Genomic DNA, 17,305 nt, shown 5'->3' on the forward strand with positions numbered 1-17,305 from the left:
AATCTCAGTTATACACTGATGCAGGGTGCTGGAACAGGTTCCTTCCCACTTGCCTGCAGACATGAAGATTTGATGAGCTGGACACAGGAACTTCTTACAGTAGCTACATTTTTAGGTGATACAGAGGGACAAGGGGAGAGCTTCTTCCAGAATTTTACAAATAATAACAAAGCTGCATTTTCTATCTTTTTTTCTGAATACACATGACCAGTTACATATAAAGAAACAAAATTGGGATAAAAAGATTACTTCAAATATGAAACTAGAAAAAGTTGTGCTTTTACTGTTACTAATTAAGAGCTATAGGCTTTTCAGATCTAGGTCTTCTTACATCTCCTTCTGTTGCAGCACAGGTCTTGTGTCCATAAAAATTGGGCAGATTATGATAGCTACGCTAGTAAAAATTGTGATCACTGAAAATCTGGGTAGCCAGTAAAAAAAGTCAAACCAGGGCTTTTAAAAAGTCAACCTAAATCTGGTTGATAAAGGAAAATCACTGTAGCAGCATTGGTGCGTAGAATGGCCTATGTGTCTTTTTCCCTTAGTAGCCCTGTGAGAAGAACCTGACCTAAATTATTACTATTCATGTAGCTGGATCAATTTGCTTAAATACTTAGGGGTCAGAAGAACAAGTCTGAGACATCAGATATCAGTACAGATAATGTCTTCAGTCAGCTCGTTGTGCTTCTGTATATCTGTAGCAATTTGGACTGAGACTCTCTAGTACATAATCAGTATATGGAAATAAATATTTTATATTTAAATTACATAACATCAATATTTTATGTTTTAGAATGCCACACTAAAATACTGAAAAGTTCACAATACTCACTGTTTTTAATGATATTTTTAAAATACTTGTATAGAGTTGATTTATATGTCAGCAGCCAAAGAAGGTGATATGCTGTGTCCAGACTGATCTGTCACACTGCATGCTCTGGTTCACTGTGTCATCTTGTCTGTTAGTATCTACAGATGAAAAGGGAATATTCTCTTTGGAATGGACTATAACATTAATGATAAACAAAGATTAATTTTGATTCAGTTTAAGATTCATTGTGTCTGGATGCAGGGGGTAATGCTCTTACATCCATGATTTTTTGATCCAGTGTAGCTATAAGCTCCTGCTGATTCCTGAATCAATTCCACTCACTTATTTTGAAACATTGAATACATTTGAAAACATTTCTGCTGCACCTTGGCTATTTTTGCACATTCGTATGCAGACATATTTACCCTTTGTTGTGTTATGCTCGGTTATGCTCAATTGGTTGCTACATTTCATTTTATTTCTAGCTCTACCAGCAGCTATTCTCATGCAGTTAAAAATTAAAAAAGTGTAGTCACTTGATGGGAGCTGTTACAAAAAGACTTTCACAGCAGTCAATATTGGTATTACAGTAACACTGATTACTCAAACAGCTAAAAATTATTTACCAACCTGGAGAAGGTGACACAAGCAACATCCCTGAAGACCTTTTCTATTTATGTTTCTTTTATTTTGTTGCCTAAACATTCCTAGGCAGTGATTCCTTAACAGTCTGAGCTAGACTATTTAGTAAATAGCCAAGTGTGATGTGTGGTTTTGCTGTGGCACAGGTCTGCTTTTCTGTAAGTGATCAGGAAGGGAATATTTATTTCACTCTCTATAGTCCTCTGTTGTGGTGGCCCTCAATTTCTGAATAGCTTTCCAAATGCTCTGATTTACTAAATGTGGGCCATTCTCAATTTAAGATAATACAGCCTTCGGGACAAAAAAGATACACAGTAGTTGTATTTCATTTCTGCATCTGTTGGCCACCCTGTTTTTCATTAGAAGAATACTTGTAATAAGGTTCTGTATTCATCATGAGAAAAAACTGGAAATCAATGATAAAGTCACATAATGACTTTTGAAATACAGCGTTGAGTGGGCAGTCTTATATGGGAAATAAAATCCAGATACTTTACATTCTTTTTTGTAAGCTTGTTGATGACTTCAGACTGAACTGCCCATAAAATTAATGTGCCTCCCTGAGGTATGCTGAGACTAACACACTCCTGTGCTCATGGAAAAATTCTCTTTAATTTCTAGTCTCATTCTGTAAGTACCCTTTACAAAATTCAAAATTCAGCTGTCAATGGAAGAATAAATTTCCAGCAGTAAAAGCCTGATTGACCATGGGAGTGTATTGTTACCTTGGAGAAGTCTGAAGGAAGATGTCAGCTTTAGTATATAAGATCATGAAAAGCAGTGACAGTGTAGAATATAGTGTATTTTAATAAAGTTATTACACAGTGTTGACTTGTATGTGTAAATGCTGGAAGTACCTGGTGAAGTGAACACAGTCCAACTGAAGATTTTTTAATGGTGTGAAGGGCCTCCTAGGGGGGACTCCAGCTGTATAAGAGTTCAGCTAAATGAAAACAAAATAAAATCAGAAAATCCAGAAATGAAGGAGGAATGCATTTAGACTTCTGACTGGTTTGTTCATTTTAGCCATTTGGGGAGTTAGAAATAAACAAAAAAAGCATATGAACACCAGTAAAGAAATTACTGGGATTTGTACCATTAACTGATTTTTCTCTCCAAATTTTATCTTAATATTGGATTATTTAGAAATGATCTTCAAAGAAGCAAGAACATGTTTACACCACTTTCTTTATGATGAATAAAAGGAAAATACAGTTTTAGTCTTTTAAATATACAGCTGAAATAAGACTTATCTACAATACAAAACACAAAGGCTGTCTACAAAACAAATCCAATTATGGCTTAAGCACTTGAGAAAGAGAAATATCATTTAATTACTTCTTTCAAATGAAAATTACATCTTTCAACTTTCTATTATTAAAACTCGACATTTATTTTTATCACTCTAAAAAAAGAACAAGCTTAGAAGAGAAGCTCGCTTCATGGAAATCACACTCACATCTTTGGTGCTTAATACTCAAGCCAAAAATTTGAGCCCTTAAATAAAATTCTGATTGTCTAGAAAACAAACCAGAAAAAATGCTTTGAGATAGACAGTGTAAGTATTTTTAGATACAGGATTAGAAAATATTAATTTAAGCATTAGAAAGACCAAAATAGGCATGATTGTTATTTCATTATCTTTAGAAAAAGGTTATCATTATTGGTGAACATGCATCAAAATAACAGCAGGTTTTACTTAATGCAGTGCAAATATGGTGTTAGGACATGTAAAAGTTGGATGCAATGAAGTCACATTTCCATTTCATTTCAGAGTTCTGGAGCTGGTTTAGGAGTGAAAGCAGCTTTGCATGTAGCTTTGCATTTTCAGGACAATTAAATACAGGCCTATTGCTCTTGCTGCTGCTCAGATGAGATCTGCCCAGTGCTCAGAGAAAGGGCTAAAACACAGATAAGGGGTGAGACAGAAAGTTTTAGCCTGTGAAAATAAGATTCAGATGTTTGCTCAAATCCCATTTGCCTCCTTGGAACAGCAGTGCTTCCTGTGAATACATTTGGCTTAGTTCCTGAATATAAAATTGGGTTTGATAACCACTTACCCTATGGGTACATTTCTCAGGAAATTAAACTGGAGTCTTAAAAACTTCATACATCTGTATTAAAGCCCAAGAGTGGCAGGTAGTCATTTCACAGAAGAAACTTGAAAATATTTTCAGATTTAGTTGTGTATTTTGAATTTTAATCGGTAATTCCAAAGGCTTTTTCTGCTTGAAATACCTCTGTATTTATAGTATAGGTTATTATCAAATTAGAAGAACAGTTAATAATTATTTCTTTTGAAAGCATTAGGATGACAACTTTGTGAAATTTATGTATTTTCCAAAAGTATTTGCTTTCTTTTGTTGGTGATATGAAGTATGTACAAAAATGACATGGAGTAACTAACATTAGCTAAAGGATGTCAACTCCCTTGGTAGTTCAATGGAGATAACAGAGGCACTCATGGCTTTTTGAGGTTATTCTCTGTGTGACTCACCCATCTTTCAAAGCACAGAAAGCTATTTCAGCCAATTCATGAACATAATACAATGCTTCATTAGCCCTTGAACCATAAAAGACCTTTTAATATTTAGTTGAGCTGCACATGGTAAAGCTAATATTATTTGAATTGTAAAGCAAAGCAAGAGGTGTGTAACATAGGATTGAGGTTATGATTATTTTTACCAGTAATTTTATAACTGTGTCCTTTGCCTGTGTAGGGAGTTGGTGTCTCAGTCCATGGACATTTTCGAGTTGCTACAGAAAAGACTGTTTTTGCCATGCCAGAAACAGCAATAGGTAAGTGATGTAACTAATTATCACATGTTAATGTGTTCAGCATTCACTGTTTGTGTAATCAGGGTAAAATGTCTTTGACTTTGTTTTAGCTTTGGTGGTAGGGAAAGAATTCTACAAGGCAATTGGAGATAACTATATATGGAAAGTATTTTCTGTTAAATTACCAGAAGCTTATCTGTGTTCTTGGAGTTTTCACTACGTAGACTGACACAAAGGCTGTCAGGATATCTTTTTTAAAAAATATAACTAAGTCTTGCTGCAGATGGAGGCAGATAAAGTCTGAAGCTCCCAGTGCAGGTACACCAGCTTTACCTTGTGAACTTGGTATGAACTGGGTGTACTGCAAGCTGCTCTGCAATGTTAATGAGACAGATTTTGGAATTCCAGTTTTCCTTGTAGATTATTAATCCAGACCCATTACAATTGTGCAGAGATTGTGCCTAGGCAAGATCTCAGCATCTCCATTGTCACCTTCTTTTGTTTTAAACAGCAACATGTACCTTGTGTTTTCTAATGTTTGATCCTCCAGTTTCTTTGTCAGTTCTGAGAGGTACAAAAAAGAAATGGATCCCAGAGCTAAGCTACATAAAGATCCAGGTATTCTTCTTTTGCACAAGAAAAATGAGTCACATTAAAGGGAACTCTCCTGATGCAACTGTCAAAGCACAATAAAGCATAATAAATCACCCAAATACAAGCAAGCTTGTTGCCATTTTAATTCCTGAGAAAAACATTAGAGCAATTCCTGCTAGCTGATAAATATAATTTCTTTGAACGAGTAAAGCTGGGATGAAAAAAACAAAATCTACTTCAGCCCTGTTTTGAACTAAACAGAGGTTCATTGGTGTATGAAATTATTCTAATAATAAAGGTGCCTTCACTTTCTTCTTCAAAGGTAAAGATATAAGTAGTTTTATATTAACAAGAACTATGTACTTTACACAGATTTCTTGTGTTGGCAAGGAGTTATTTAAACAAAAATAGACTGTGAAGAATGTGAAGGAAAAGCTTAGAACTTGCTTAGGAAGGAAAGTAATTAAACACCTTTTAGGATCACTTAGAAGTAAAACCATTGAAATCTGGATTTAAAGGCTTAGCTGTTTTGATCTCTGTGGGGAGTTTTAAAATGTCTAGCTCTCTAGATACTGTATTAATTGTTTTTTCTCATGTGCTCACTTATTTGAGTAGGCATGATACCTTTGCTGTGGAATGAAAACAAAGCATTCATTCAGCTTCTCCATTTTCACACAATTATTCTGCAATTGTACACCACCATAAATAAAAGGATATAGGTAAATATGCCACTTAGCAAGTACAAAGAAAAGGCAGCTCTAGACTGTAGGAGTTTGACATAGATAAGATAAAGCCCTGGAAGGCAGCACAGAGTGGGAGGGTGTGGAAGAACCACTGGTGGGGAAAACAAAGAATGCAAGTGTAAGGTATGGCCTTCGAGGTGATGTTACACTAATAATGGATGCTTTGTTGCATATCCCTGCTAAGTTTCTTTTTTAGAAGTCAGCGCTAATAAATTCCCAACCTCCCCTGCCAGACAGGGTGAGAATGTAGCAGCACTGCCTTTATTCTGCTTGGCAAATGCAGAGTTGCACCTTTGGGATAAGAGCAGAGCATGTTGCACCTGTGTCAGAGCACAGGCTGCAAGCAGGCCTGGGCAGCCCAGCAGTAACACAGCTCTTCTCTTACTTCACTAGGAAACTGAGAAGTGATTGCTAAATGCTAACAAAAAAAAACCACCAACCAAACAAAAAAACCCAAAAAAACCCAACAAAACAAAAATCAGGTATGGAATACATTAAGAGAACCCCAGCAGCCAAGAGAAATGTATGGGAAGCATTACTGAGAGAACTAAGAGCAATATGTAGAACGTGGACAAGAGGAGTAAAATTATAAGAGAAGAAGGAAGAGAGGAGCATCGAAAAGGATACAGTAGAAGCTATAGCAGACTATACAACCAAGTAAGTTTAAAGTGGATTAGGTAGACTTTCACTAATCCTGTTTGTAAATTCCTTAATTAAAGAAACCTTCATTCAATTCAGGTTTATTTGCCTCTTAAGCAACTTAAGCTAATCAACTTCACAGTTTATTTAGAACTGATTTCCTGTGTATGGCCAAGTGGAAGGGCACTATGGATCCCCATAGAAAGATGTTTTTCCTCTGGAAATGTGCTGGAGCATGGGGAGAGCAGTAGTCCAGCATCAGTACTCTTTTAATTACAGCAAAAAGAAAAAATATTACTGCTGTTGTTGTTCTGGGGAATGGAGATAGTAATGTAATTTCCTTTTTGCTTTGGAGGGCATTTTTAAGTCGGGTTTTACTTTTAAATGAGGTTGAGTTTGGGCTTTTTTTTGCAGTAGAAGGATATCCAAGGGGAGACAGATGAATCAAAACATAAAACTAAATAGAAGTCTTGACATCACTGTTAGGATCAAGCTGAGAGGGTAAAATATAGAATAGATGTACTCACTATTTGAGAATGTGAGTACAGATGAAAAAGAAGGTAAGTGATGAATTGGAGTTAATACAGCTTAGGGCTTTTAAAGGGTGCCAGCAAGGCATTCAGTATTTCAGAAGAGCAGTATGTCTCAGTAGCCTGGGGGATGAGGAATAAATCAATTAATAACAGCACACAAAGCAGTGGGAGTAGAGTACTACAGCTGTAACTGATAAGAAGTGACTCCTAAACCTAACTTTTTGATGTATTAGAATCAGCAGAAGAAAAAGAAGACCAGGAGTGAGCCAGAGGAGAAGCTGAGATGGGTTAGATATCTCAGTTAGATACTAAGATTATTAGGAGGGAAACACTGGAAGAAACCTCCCCTTATTCCATCCAAGGGGAAGGACTACTCAGAGACCACTAATTTCCCATGTCTCAAAATACTTGGAATAGGGTCTTTCAAGAATATATACATTGACTCTTGTGAACAAAAGCAATTACTTGTGAGTGAAAAATTACCATCTTCTCTCAGAACCCCATTTAAAACTCCTTAGGTACATCTGAATTTTCCCAGTTAATATATCTTGTTTGGCAAGTGTTTTACAAGTTTCTTATTGCTCATTTGTATTCTTTTTCATTTGTTTTCATGACTAATTAGATTCATTCTCTCAAAGTAGGAAAAAAAAAAATCCACCACACCTTTAATTTCTGTAAAAGACTTTCAGTTTCATGAATGCACCATTGGCATGATTTCAAGGTAGTAACTTGAACCTGCTTCTTTGCATTCAGATTTCTGAAATCGATACAGCTAAGCTTAAGTTTTCTCAAGTTTAAGTATGTTTAAAAAAGATGTCTGAATTTATTTTTGGGTGATCAATGTGTATAACAGAAGGCTGATATTTTAAAGTATGTTAAATTCTAGTCACGGCTTTGATTTTTTTTTTAAATTACCATAATCTGTCAATTCTAAAAAAGTATATAAGACAGTTACTAAACTGGAGCGTTTAATAATTTTTTTTTAAATTTTAGCTTAGTCACAGTCCTGTCATAGAGCCAAGTTTTAAGTCAGCATCTTGTGCCTCCACTTTCAGCAAGACCCTGGCAATATTGTTCATCTGTTATTGAATTCTCAGCCCCAAAATTTGCTCAAACTAAGCTGTGCAAGAGGCACTTCATCAGTGTTTAATATTTTTATCACAATAAAAGATGTAAGTGAAAAATCAGCATCCAGTTTGATCTTGCACAAATTATTTCACAGTTCTTTGTGTCACTTCTGTTTGTTTGCTGAGAAGACACTTGATTTTTCAAGTACCTAAAATTATCTCAAGTTGTTGGCAAATAGAATAAATATTCTTGTTTGGTAGATTTTTTTAAAAGTATGTGCCAGTGGAAAGGATGAAGTCTGGAAAGTGTTCAAGAGTTTGCTTTTAGGAAGGGTGTTGATGCCAGAAATGTCAAGCCAAGTCAAGGAGAAATTTGGGCAAGGTTGCTGTGCCTACATAAGGAAAATGAAATTGAGACAAGAAAAAGTCCTGCTAGTGATGATGAGTACAAGATCTCCTCCCTTCACTTTTGTTTTGTGTTGTTTATTACAGGCCTTTTCCCTGATGTAGGTGGAGGGTATTTCTTGCCAAGGCTCTCAGGAAAGATTGGCTATTACCTCGCTCTAACAGGATGCAGGCTGAAAGGAAGAGATGTGCTAAGAGTTGGCATTGCTACCCATTTTGTAGAATCTGAAAAGGTAATCAACAGTGCTGGCCAGGGCACAGCCCACAGCCCCACTGAGAGGTTTGGGGTTTTAGCACCCCAGAACACTGTTACCATCAGGGGTGTCTGCACAGGTGCACTGATGTTCGCTGCCCATGCCCTACAAACAGGGCTGGTGAGACACTCTCGAGCTGTCCTTCTAACACTTGCCAGCTGGGGACAGCTTCGCTTGAAGGAGGAAGCAAATGGTGCTGTTTTTACAATTCCACTGTTCGAAGGGCATGATCTGCTCAGCAGAATGAAGTTGCTTAAAAAATTGTACAGTTTAGACAACAGTGTATGAAACTAGAGATTTATACAACTGCAAAGTTCACAGTGAAGGTAACACCCCGTTAAAATGTTCTTTCCTTTCAGACTGGTGCAGCCTGCCTTTACCTGCTGCAGCTCTGGGGGGTTGCTTGGGAAGCAGTTCTGTGCTGGTGACTGCAGACATAATTTTAAATTTGCGTGGTTCAAAACTGACACATGAACTGTCCTTGTATTGTTTGCGTTGTCCTTCTTTAAGGTCTGCCAGAAAGTTGGGGAGGATGAGGGGGAGTTTATTTATGTATATCCTAGTGTTACCTTAGTAATAACCCTAGCAGTATGTTTTATTTTACTTACTTGTAATTACATCTTATTTTTAATAGCTACCTGCCTTGGAGAAAGACCTGATAGCATTGAAATCTCCTTCAAAAGAAAAAATTGCAGATTTATTGAACTCTTACCACATGAAGGTAATGGGAAAATACTGAAATCAAGCAAAATTTTTAAATACATATAGACATTCTTTTTTTATCCATGGTACTGATTATCATTTTTTATGGTTGAAAACAATGAGTTTCCAAAGTCTTTGCACTCTATCCATACTAGAATGTTAATTCCATAATTGTGCTAGCCCCATGTAACAATGGGCATGACAATAAAAGGTTTTGCCTTTACAGTCAGTGGCTATTTTAATTCTTTTGATGTGCATTGCAGCTCTCTTTCAAAATACAGAAAGCTTCTAGAGTCAAACCAGTATTCAGTGTTACTCAGTCAATTAGTCTGCTGTTGTTCAGCTTTAAAATGAGCTGTGTCTACTCTTGTTATTTCTGTTTTGTAATTACTAAGTTCATAAATAAGATTAATTGGAAAAATAAATGTGATAAGCTAATTTACATCACAGTACTGATTATTTTGACAAAACAGAATGCTATGAAATAGGAGTGATTATATGTTACAGTATCCCACTTTACAAGATGACACTGAATGGAAAAGGAAACTGTGTATTTTTAGTTATCAGAGCTGAAATGCCAGGGAACTTCTTCAGCTTCAGCTGCTGTTCCTGAAACATCTTCTTATGTCCCAAGCCTCTTAATGCCAGAAGATGTGAAACATTTGACAGCCACAGAAGGCTGATGGATCTATCACACATTTTATATGTCTAAATAAAATTTTGTTAAACTACATAGAGAAGGAAGAGAAATGCCTTTTTTTTTTGGTCATTAAAAAAAGCCTAAACAGAGGTGTGCATAATATTAAAGAAAATGAATGTTTTTTTTTAAAAAAAAAAATAAATCTGATTTTGGAGTAGATTTACCTACACTGACTTTCTTAGTGTATTGCACAGAAGTGTTTTGATAGAATATCAGAATTACTTGTGTACAACATAACCACCCAGACAAACATGCATTAATAGTAGCTCAGAGCAAGCACTGCAGTATGAGGCAACATCTTTAACATTCACAGGATACTGACAAGTTCATATATACACATTGAAAAACTGTAACTAATTAAGAACTTCACTGTTTTATGAATATTAAGTGTTCATTTATGATAAGATATTTCTGGAACACAAGTCACTGATTTTTTTGGTACTGATGAACTTTTCAGACTAAAATAGCCAAGTAAAGTATGTATTTGCTTTTTAAATAGTGCACAATTGATCAAGAAAAGGAGTTTGCACTGGATGGACATATGGAGAAGATTAACAGGTATTCATCAATCTTTTAAAAATTTTTATTCTCATGGCTAGAGAATATGAAGTTAAATCTAGTAACAGTATTTCTCAGATATGGTAAAAGAAATTACCTCCAAGTTTAAGTAACATTTTAAGGAGCTTTCTCTGAAGCTCATTAAATATTTCACTCATCAGTACATGAAGTACTTGGGCAAAGTAGCCTGATTCATAGGCTATGGAACATTCAAATGTACATTTTCTATGGATATGGGATGGGAATTTGTGAGAATTGCTGTTCTGTTGAACAGGAAATGTTACCCAACACGTTTACAGTAGTCATTGGGTTAAGGCCATTTCTGTGATAGCTGGAACTTTTGTGTATCAGAAGGGGAAGGAGAAATAAGTGAGAGTGATAAGAAGGAGCTAAAGCTCTGGAAGAAGGATGGCAATAACTACATTTATAGATAAGAGATGCTGACACCAAACCAGTAGAACGAAGCTGATAGCTGAAGATTTGCTATGTTATAAAAATACAGCTAAAACTGATGGTAGTAATTAAATTTTATAGATAAATACCAGAGTTTGTTAGTAAGGTTTATAGAAACACTGGACATTTGTAAAGGAAAAGGTGATGCCTGAGTTACTTGAAACTGAACAACATGGAAGACATTGTTAAAAAAAGCCAAATCAGCTGGTTATGCTCTGTTGCTAATGTCAATGTTACTGACCCTTCAAAGGTAAGAAGAAGGAGACTAAACCAGCTGGTTAACTGATATTTTTTTCTTCTAGTATTTTTTCAGCAAATAGTATGGAAGAAATTGTTAAAAAGTTAAAGCAAGATGGTTCTCCTTTTGCCATGAAGCAGCTGGAGGTAAAGTCTTCTATGTTATTTTTGTTAAGAGATTTTAAGTCTGGTTTTATGGTTTCTTATCATAGGGAGGGCAGACTTAAGTTACCCTATAGGGCTTTGGACTGAACGCTTCAGGTTCTCACACATAGTCCTGAGGGATTCTCAGTAGGGTATTCCTCTAAAATCACAATTTGTGTGCAGCAAATGGCCGAGGTAGGTGGCAGGAATGAAGCTCGGTAGTGTTGAATTCAAAGCAGCATTCTGAACCTTTGTTATCAGACCAGTGAGAGTGATGTTCTGTCCTGGGGCAGCTTTCTTGTGTAGCTTTGGCTAGATACTCCTCGTACATTGTCAGAGCTCCTCCAGGACCATTGTTCCCTGGTTGAACAAATGCATTGATAGCTCAGAAAGTAAGTGATGGATGTCTTCATCTATTGCATGGGGAGTGAGGCACTGGACCTCTGGGAGGCTTTGGGGTTTTTAAGTGAAAGAAAGTCACTATTCCCACTTCTGTGCTTGTAAGGGAATCCACTGTGTCAGTGCCACTTAATCACCTTCTGTTAGCATTTTAGTGGTGTTCAGTCTACTGCAAATTCAGCTTAGAGCTTTGGGATCATCGTGTCAAAATCAAGATGGTTTGAAAGATACTGGAATGGATGTCAGTACTTCTATGAAGACTTCTTTGCATTTTAGTACTCCCCACTCCAGCCTATCCTGTCTCTTTTTCGGGCTTGTTCCCTAGCACCAATCCCCTCCTCTTTGTACAGAGGATGTATTTATAGCTACACTGGTGACTCATTTTTCTGCAATTACGCCTACCCATTTTCCTGCCGTGTTCCTCTCAGTACCTCCTCCACCTTCAGCCTCATTGATATGCCAAGATAACCAGTCTGGGAGCTGCCTTGAGTGCTGTTTTCAGATCTTCCCCATTCCAGTGCTTGCTTTGACCAGAACTTGCCATGACCATTCCACCCCTGGAATCATCTGGCTATACCATGTGTAGCATTTAACCTGGTCTAAGCAAAGACTTCCTAATCTTAATGACAGAATGTGAAACTCAAAAGGAGGGAAGGTCCAGTTGAAAGGTAAGGCCAGCAAGAGCACCTTACAGGAAGTAAGGGGCACAGTTAAGAGCTGTCTCCCATCTGGGACCTACAGAGTGATGTAGTTAGAGGTACAGCAGATCTCTTAATCTGCTGAAAGGCAGAAGAGGGACAAAGGCATTTTTGGAGAGCTTGACCAGAACTCGGGAACTGTTGGCACTTGGAGCCAGTGTTGCCTTATTCTTTGTCAGCTTTTCTCTCTTGCACAGTGATTACATGCAAGTTACAGAACAAGAGAACCAGTGCTTTGAAGGCACAATTCCACAGACTGTGCTTGTGTAGCAATCACATGTTTTTCAGCTTAACTAGGCAAAATGGGTCACTGCTGTATCAGCTGGTGTCTGGAGGGATGAGGAGTAATTGGGAGCTAGAAAAAAATCTTGCTGCTGATGACTGGAAACCTGCCATTTCAGGCTGTGGTAAGGAGCCTAATGTCTGCAATGAAAATAATGTAAAGAGGCAAATCTTACCATCTGCTGCTTTTTAATAGTGGTAAAAATGTCCTAATTATCCAGAAATCTATCTATGGTTCATGGTACAATAGACATCTTTTATTTGGGTTTACAGAGAGAGGAGGATCGTGTTTAGAGGAAGAAAACAATGATAAGCAACAATAAGAATTAGCTCCTTTTCTCTACAACCCCATGAAGCTGTAAAGCTCAGTTCTTTTTTCTTAACTAGTATCTTGTCTTTCTCTTCACTTTCCCCTACTGTTTACTGGCATGCTGTTAACCAAAGGATGGCTCTCAATGCTGAGAGCCAGATTTCCAGCATTTGTGTGTGTGCTTTAAAAGAATCCTGTCTGTGGCACAATATTTATAGGCTATACTTCTGTCAAAAGAAGTAAGGCTTGACCTCCAAGCTTCCTATCAGTGGAATAATATAGGGCTTAATTACTTCAGTATCTGTTGATCCCAGACAAGAAACCTGGATAAATACATTTGGTTTATTGTAATATTTTAGTTTATTGTAATATTTGAAGCAATGGCCTGAAGTTTGTTGCCAGTCTCTCTAGTATCACCTTATTACTCTATTGTGCCAAACAAAAATTAAATGCTAAGCAATACTAATACCACCTACAATATCAGTAAATTTAAGAGCAATTCACACTATGTATATATATATAATTCCAAAAACAGTGTAATTGCTTGTAACACTTGCCTTCACTTGCCAAAAGATTCTTCTTGATAATGTCTTTCAAACTACATTAATTTCTCTGGCTAGTAATAAGTTGATCATAAATGATGGGACCTGAGGACTTCTATGCTTTCCACAAGTAATGGCACACATCCCAGAGATCTTGCTGATCAAAGCTTATGCAGGAAAGTTCATTTAATGTGACAGCTTGGTGGGAGGGAGCAGGAGGAATAGGTGTCACAGAGGAAACTCGGGAGAAGAGAGGCGTCATTTACTTCACAAAGTTTAAAATGCACAAAAGAGATTTGCAAATGTGTCCAAATTGAAGAAAACAATAATACTAATGTCTTCCCCAGACTATTAATAAGATGTCACCTACGTCTTTAAAGCTGACTCTCAAGCAGCTCAAGGAAGGAGCTTCCATGAGCTTACAGGAGGTCCTCCAGATGGAATACAGACTGAGCCAAGCGTGCATGGTAAGCACCAGCTGAGCCCCTTGGCCCTTTCCAGCCACAGAGGGGGAACACTTCACCAGGGACTAAAAATTTTATGTAGATTTCATCAAGAGTTTATAATTTATAGGGTTTTAATTTTCAATGTCATTTTTGTGTTTGTGAAGCTGTCAGTTTTTTTCTAGTTTCATGTTATCCTATGGAATGCAAAGGACACTACATTAAGGATGGTCAGATGGGAATGTAGAAGGCTTCTGTTAAAAAAAGCATGAAAACATTACTATGTTGCTAGTTTCACATTTGGATTGTAATTTTTAAACTGGTGTTCTTGAACAGGTTTTCTGTTTAAATTGCTTAGTCCTCAGTGCCTCAGTTCCCAGCAGCAGGGTGCAAATAGTTGTTTATCACTACCTTTCAAGAGTGCTGTCTATGAAAAATTTATCACAGCAAGAGATTTTAGTGCTATTTGTACTAAGTGCTGAGTACTTGGATAACATATGAGAAAGTGACCCTCCCAGTGGAACAGTGCTGCTAACTGAATTACCTGAAGAAATGCCTTACAGGGATCCCCATGGAATCCTTATTAGTAGTTTTGTCACATTTTAAAATGGTTTTTATACGTCCAATCAAATGATTGATGAAGGTTAAAGTAAATAATTAAAGCATTGAAAATCTGTCTTAATTTTGATATGTTCTAATACCTGACTAAAACTAGGATTGTGGCTCCATTACTAATGGAACATGCTTAGGGATTTAAGTGTTACGTTTACCTTTATTAAAAAATAATTGGATATTTACAGGATTCCATTTAACTGCAAAGTGTCCCAAATATGCAGAATACATCACAATTTCTGAAGACTGGCCTTTCTCAGAAGAATTTCTGCTAATACATACCTTAGCCCCATCATGTGAAGCTCTTTAGAAAAAGATATATGAGGTGTTACAAAGAGAGAACTTGGACTGTGGCACAGTGCCTGATCAGCTACAGGTCAGCAGACTGATTTTAAGAGATGTGGCTCATTTAAGCAAGAAGATACAGAGCTCTTTAATAAACAAAGTAGGCCTAGAAAAGAACAGTCCAAGTGGGATTTAACTGAATCTTGAGAACTTGCATTTCAAGCAGAAGTGGGCTAGGGAAAGAAGGGATAAATAGAATCTGTTATGTTACAGCTTTTTTTTCTCCTAATCTTTCAGAAAGGCCATGACTTCTATGAAGGGGTTCGAGCAGGTAAATATCCACACCAGAAACCCTCCTCAAGCTTAATAGCACACAAATTCACAATTGTGGTGCTTCTTTGAAAACCACTACAAGTGCATGCAGCAGCAGCCCAGAGAAAACTTCCCAGTTTTCCATAGGCAGAGCACAGGAGCCACGTTGTCTCCTTTGTGTAATCTCAGTTCCCTAACATTATTTATCCACCTGGTTTCAGCATCTCACATTTTACATGCATCACTTGTGTCCAGGCTTGGTGTTGCTACAGAGCTGGTTCAGCCAACTACCCAATGCTTTAAGGACTCAAAAATCAAGAACAACTGTTTATATACAAAACTGTTAGAACAAAGACTTACTTTCCTTCATGTCCAGAATATCGCTGAATGGAAGTGTTTTACTACTAAAAAACTATCTATCTAAACCTAACGTTAACCAATTCAGCATCTTAAGGCATTGGTAGTGGTAAAAGTAGAGCAGTGGCTCAGCAAGTTCATCTAGGAGACAGGCTTCAAGCCTGTCCTTGATCCTACTGCTGATTCACTGTGCAGTTTGTCAAACCCAAAGTCACATCTGTTAGGAGCTGGAGCAATTATTTATGTACTGTTCATCACGAGATGGAATAAAGCACAGGTATTTCTTTTTCCAAGGAGTTTACAGTACAAGGCATTTGGATGCATAACTTTTGGTTGGACTTCTAATTCACACAGTTACATACTCAAGTATTATCACCTCTTCCTTATTGTTTTGTATCTGTCTTTATAAAGCAGTTTAAAATTCACTTGAGGAATGGATATTAGTTGGAGTGTCTCCTATTAGCAACACTCTGTTAAAGGTAGCCTGGGGTGAGAGATGCAAAATTTATCCCTTCATGGGGAAGGCTTCTGATTTTAATTAATTAGTCTTTAGCACTTACTAGCAGACACTCCTTTGAAGAATTTACCACACGTGTTGAGAAGTGATTTTCATTATGTTGGTAATGGGGACAAGGATATGTTAAAAACACTATTCCTGGGATATATTCTAAATCGGCAAATAAGCTGCTGAAATGTAGTTAATTCAGGAAGTGACAAACTCCAAGTCTGAGAGTCAGAGGAACACCAACTGAATTTCTCCTTGCGAGGCACAAGGTCATGAAACCATCTGGGACTGCAGTACAGAACAAAGGCAAATCCCTTGTCAGTATGGCCAGGAAATACAGAAACTGCATGGAAAGAGAGAGGCTGCAAGAGCAGTAGTTGGGAAACTTCTCTTTTTACAGGATGATGTAGCAAAACTTTAACTATATCAGGGGAAGGAAAAAAACAAACCCACCAAAGATCCAGCTGCACTAGGGGATTGCTTATAATAATTTGCTCCTGAAATTGAATTTTGATCTCTGCTTACTGCATAGATCTTGTTCTCAGATTTTCAGTCTTAGCATTGTTTCTCTTGTTGCAGAGGAGTGTAGAATCAGACTGAAGATCACTTTTGTAGTCATAAAAATCATTATCCATCGAGATGTAGAGCATCCTTTTTAACAGGAAGGGAGATTATTAAGTACTTAACAGGACCAACCATTGTGAATAAAATTGATAAAAGTGTTAAGTATTAGCTTTTTCTTTCTTAAAGCATTACATTACAAGCATTTAAGAACCAGCTCTTGACCCTCTCTACCACAGAAAGATCTATCACCAAAAGAAGCTGAGTTACAACAATCAGATTTTAGTTTAAGAATGTTTCTCAGCAGCCAATGGCCACAGGTCAGGTTTTAATAATACCTTTCATCTGCTTCAAACCATAATTTAAAACGACTTTTTAGTGAGTAGTTGAAAAGCTTTTTAAACCTGCTTTGACCTGAGGTCAAAATTTCTTTTAAATATTTTTTTTAATATTTTTAGCCAGTATTCTTTCAACCTGAAAATCTGCTATGGCAGTCTTCCCTGTTTATGATTCTTGTGATTAGAAAAGCCAAAATTCTTAAAGCATAAAACATGGATCATCAGCATCTTCCTATAAAAATGGTAAATGTGGACTTGGAACACATTAGGTATCAAATTTTCACCTTGATTAATAGAATAATATGTAAACTAAGAAATGCTCAGGTCTGGGTAGTTGCCAAGAATTGCTTTTCAAATCTTACTGCCTAAGAGAAGTGGTCAGTTTTGGAGCCAGTGCTCAA

General features: G+C 36.9%; 1 protein-coding gene across 1 annotated transcript in view; it reads left to right on the forward strand.

The window, feature by feature from the left end:
* The window catches only part of HIBCH (3-hydroxyisobutyryl-CoA hydrolase), a 34,036-nt gene that overhangs the window by 12,077 nt on the left and 4,654 nt on the right, over positions 1-17,305 (forward strand). Inside the window, exons 7-13 of the mRNA XM_062506711.1 lie at positions 4,174-4,252; positions 8,300-8,445; positions 9,101-9,187; positions 10,368-10,426; positions 11,182-11,263; positions 13,839-13,958; positions 15,129-15,162. Coding sequence (XP_062362695.1) covers positions 4,174-4,252; positions 8,300-8,445; positions 9,101-9,187; positions 10,368-10,426; positions 11,182-11,263; positions 13,839-13,958; positions 15,129-15,162 — 607 coding nt within the window. The remainder of the gene's footprint in view (positions 1-4,173; positions 4,253-8,299; positions 8,446-9,100; positions 9,188-10,367; positions 10,427-11,181; positions 11,264-13,838; positions 13,959-15,128; positions 15,163-17,305) is intronic.

The sequence above is a fragment of the Cinclus cinclus genome, chromosome 21 (assembly GCF_963662255.1).
Source record: "Cinclus cinclus chromosome 21, bCinCin1.1, whole genome shotgun sequence".
Classification (NCBI taxonomy): Eukaryota; Metazoa; Chordata; class Aves; order Passeriformes; family Cinclidae; genus Cinclus; species Cinclus cinclus.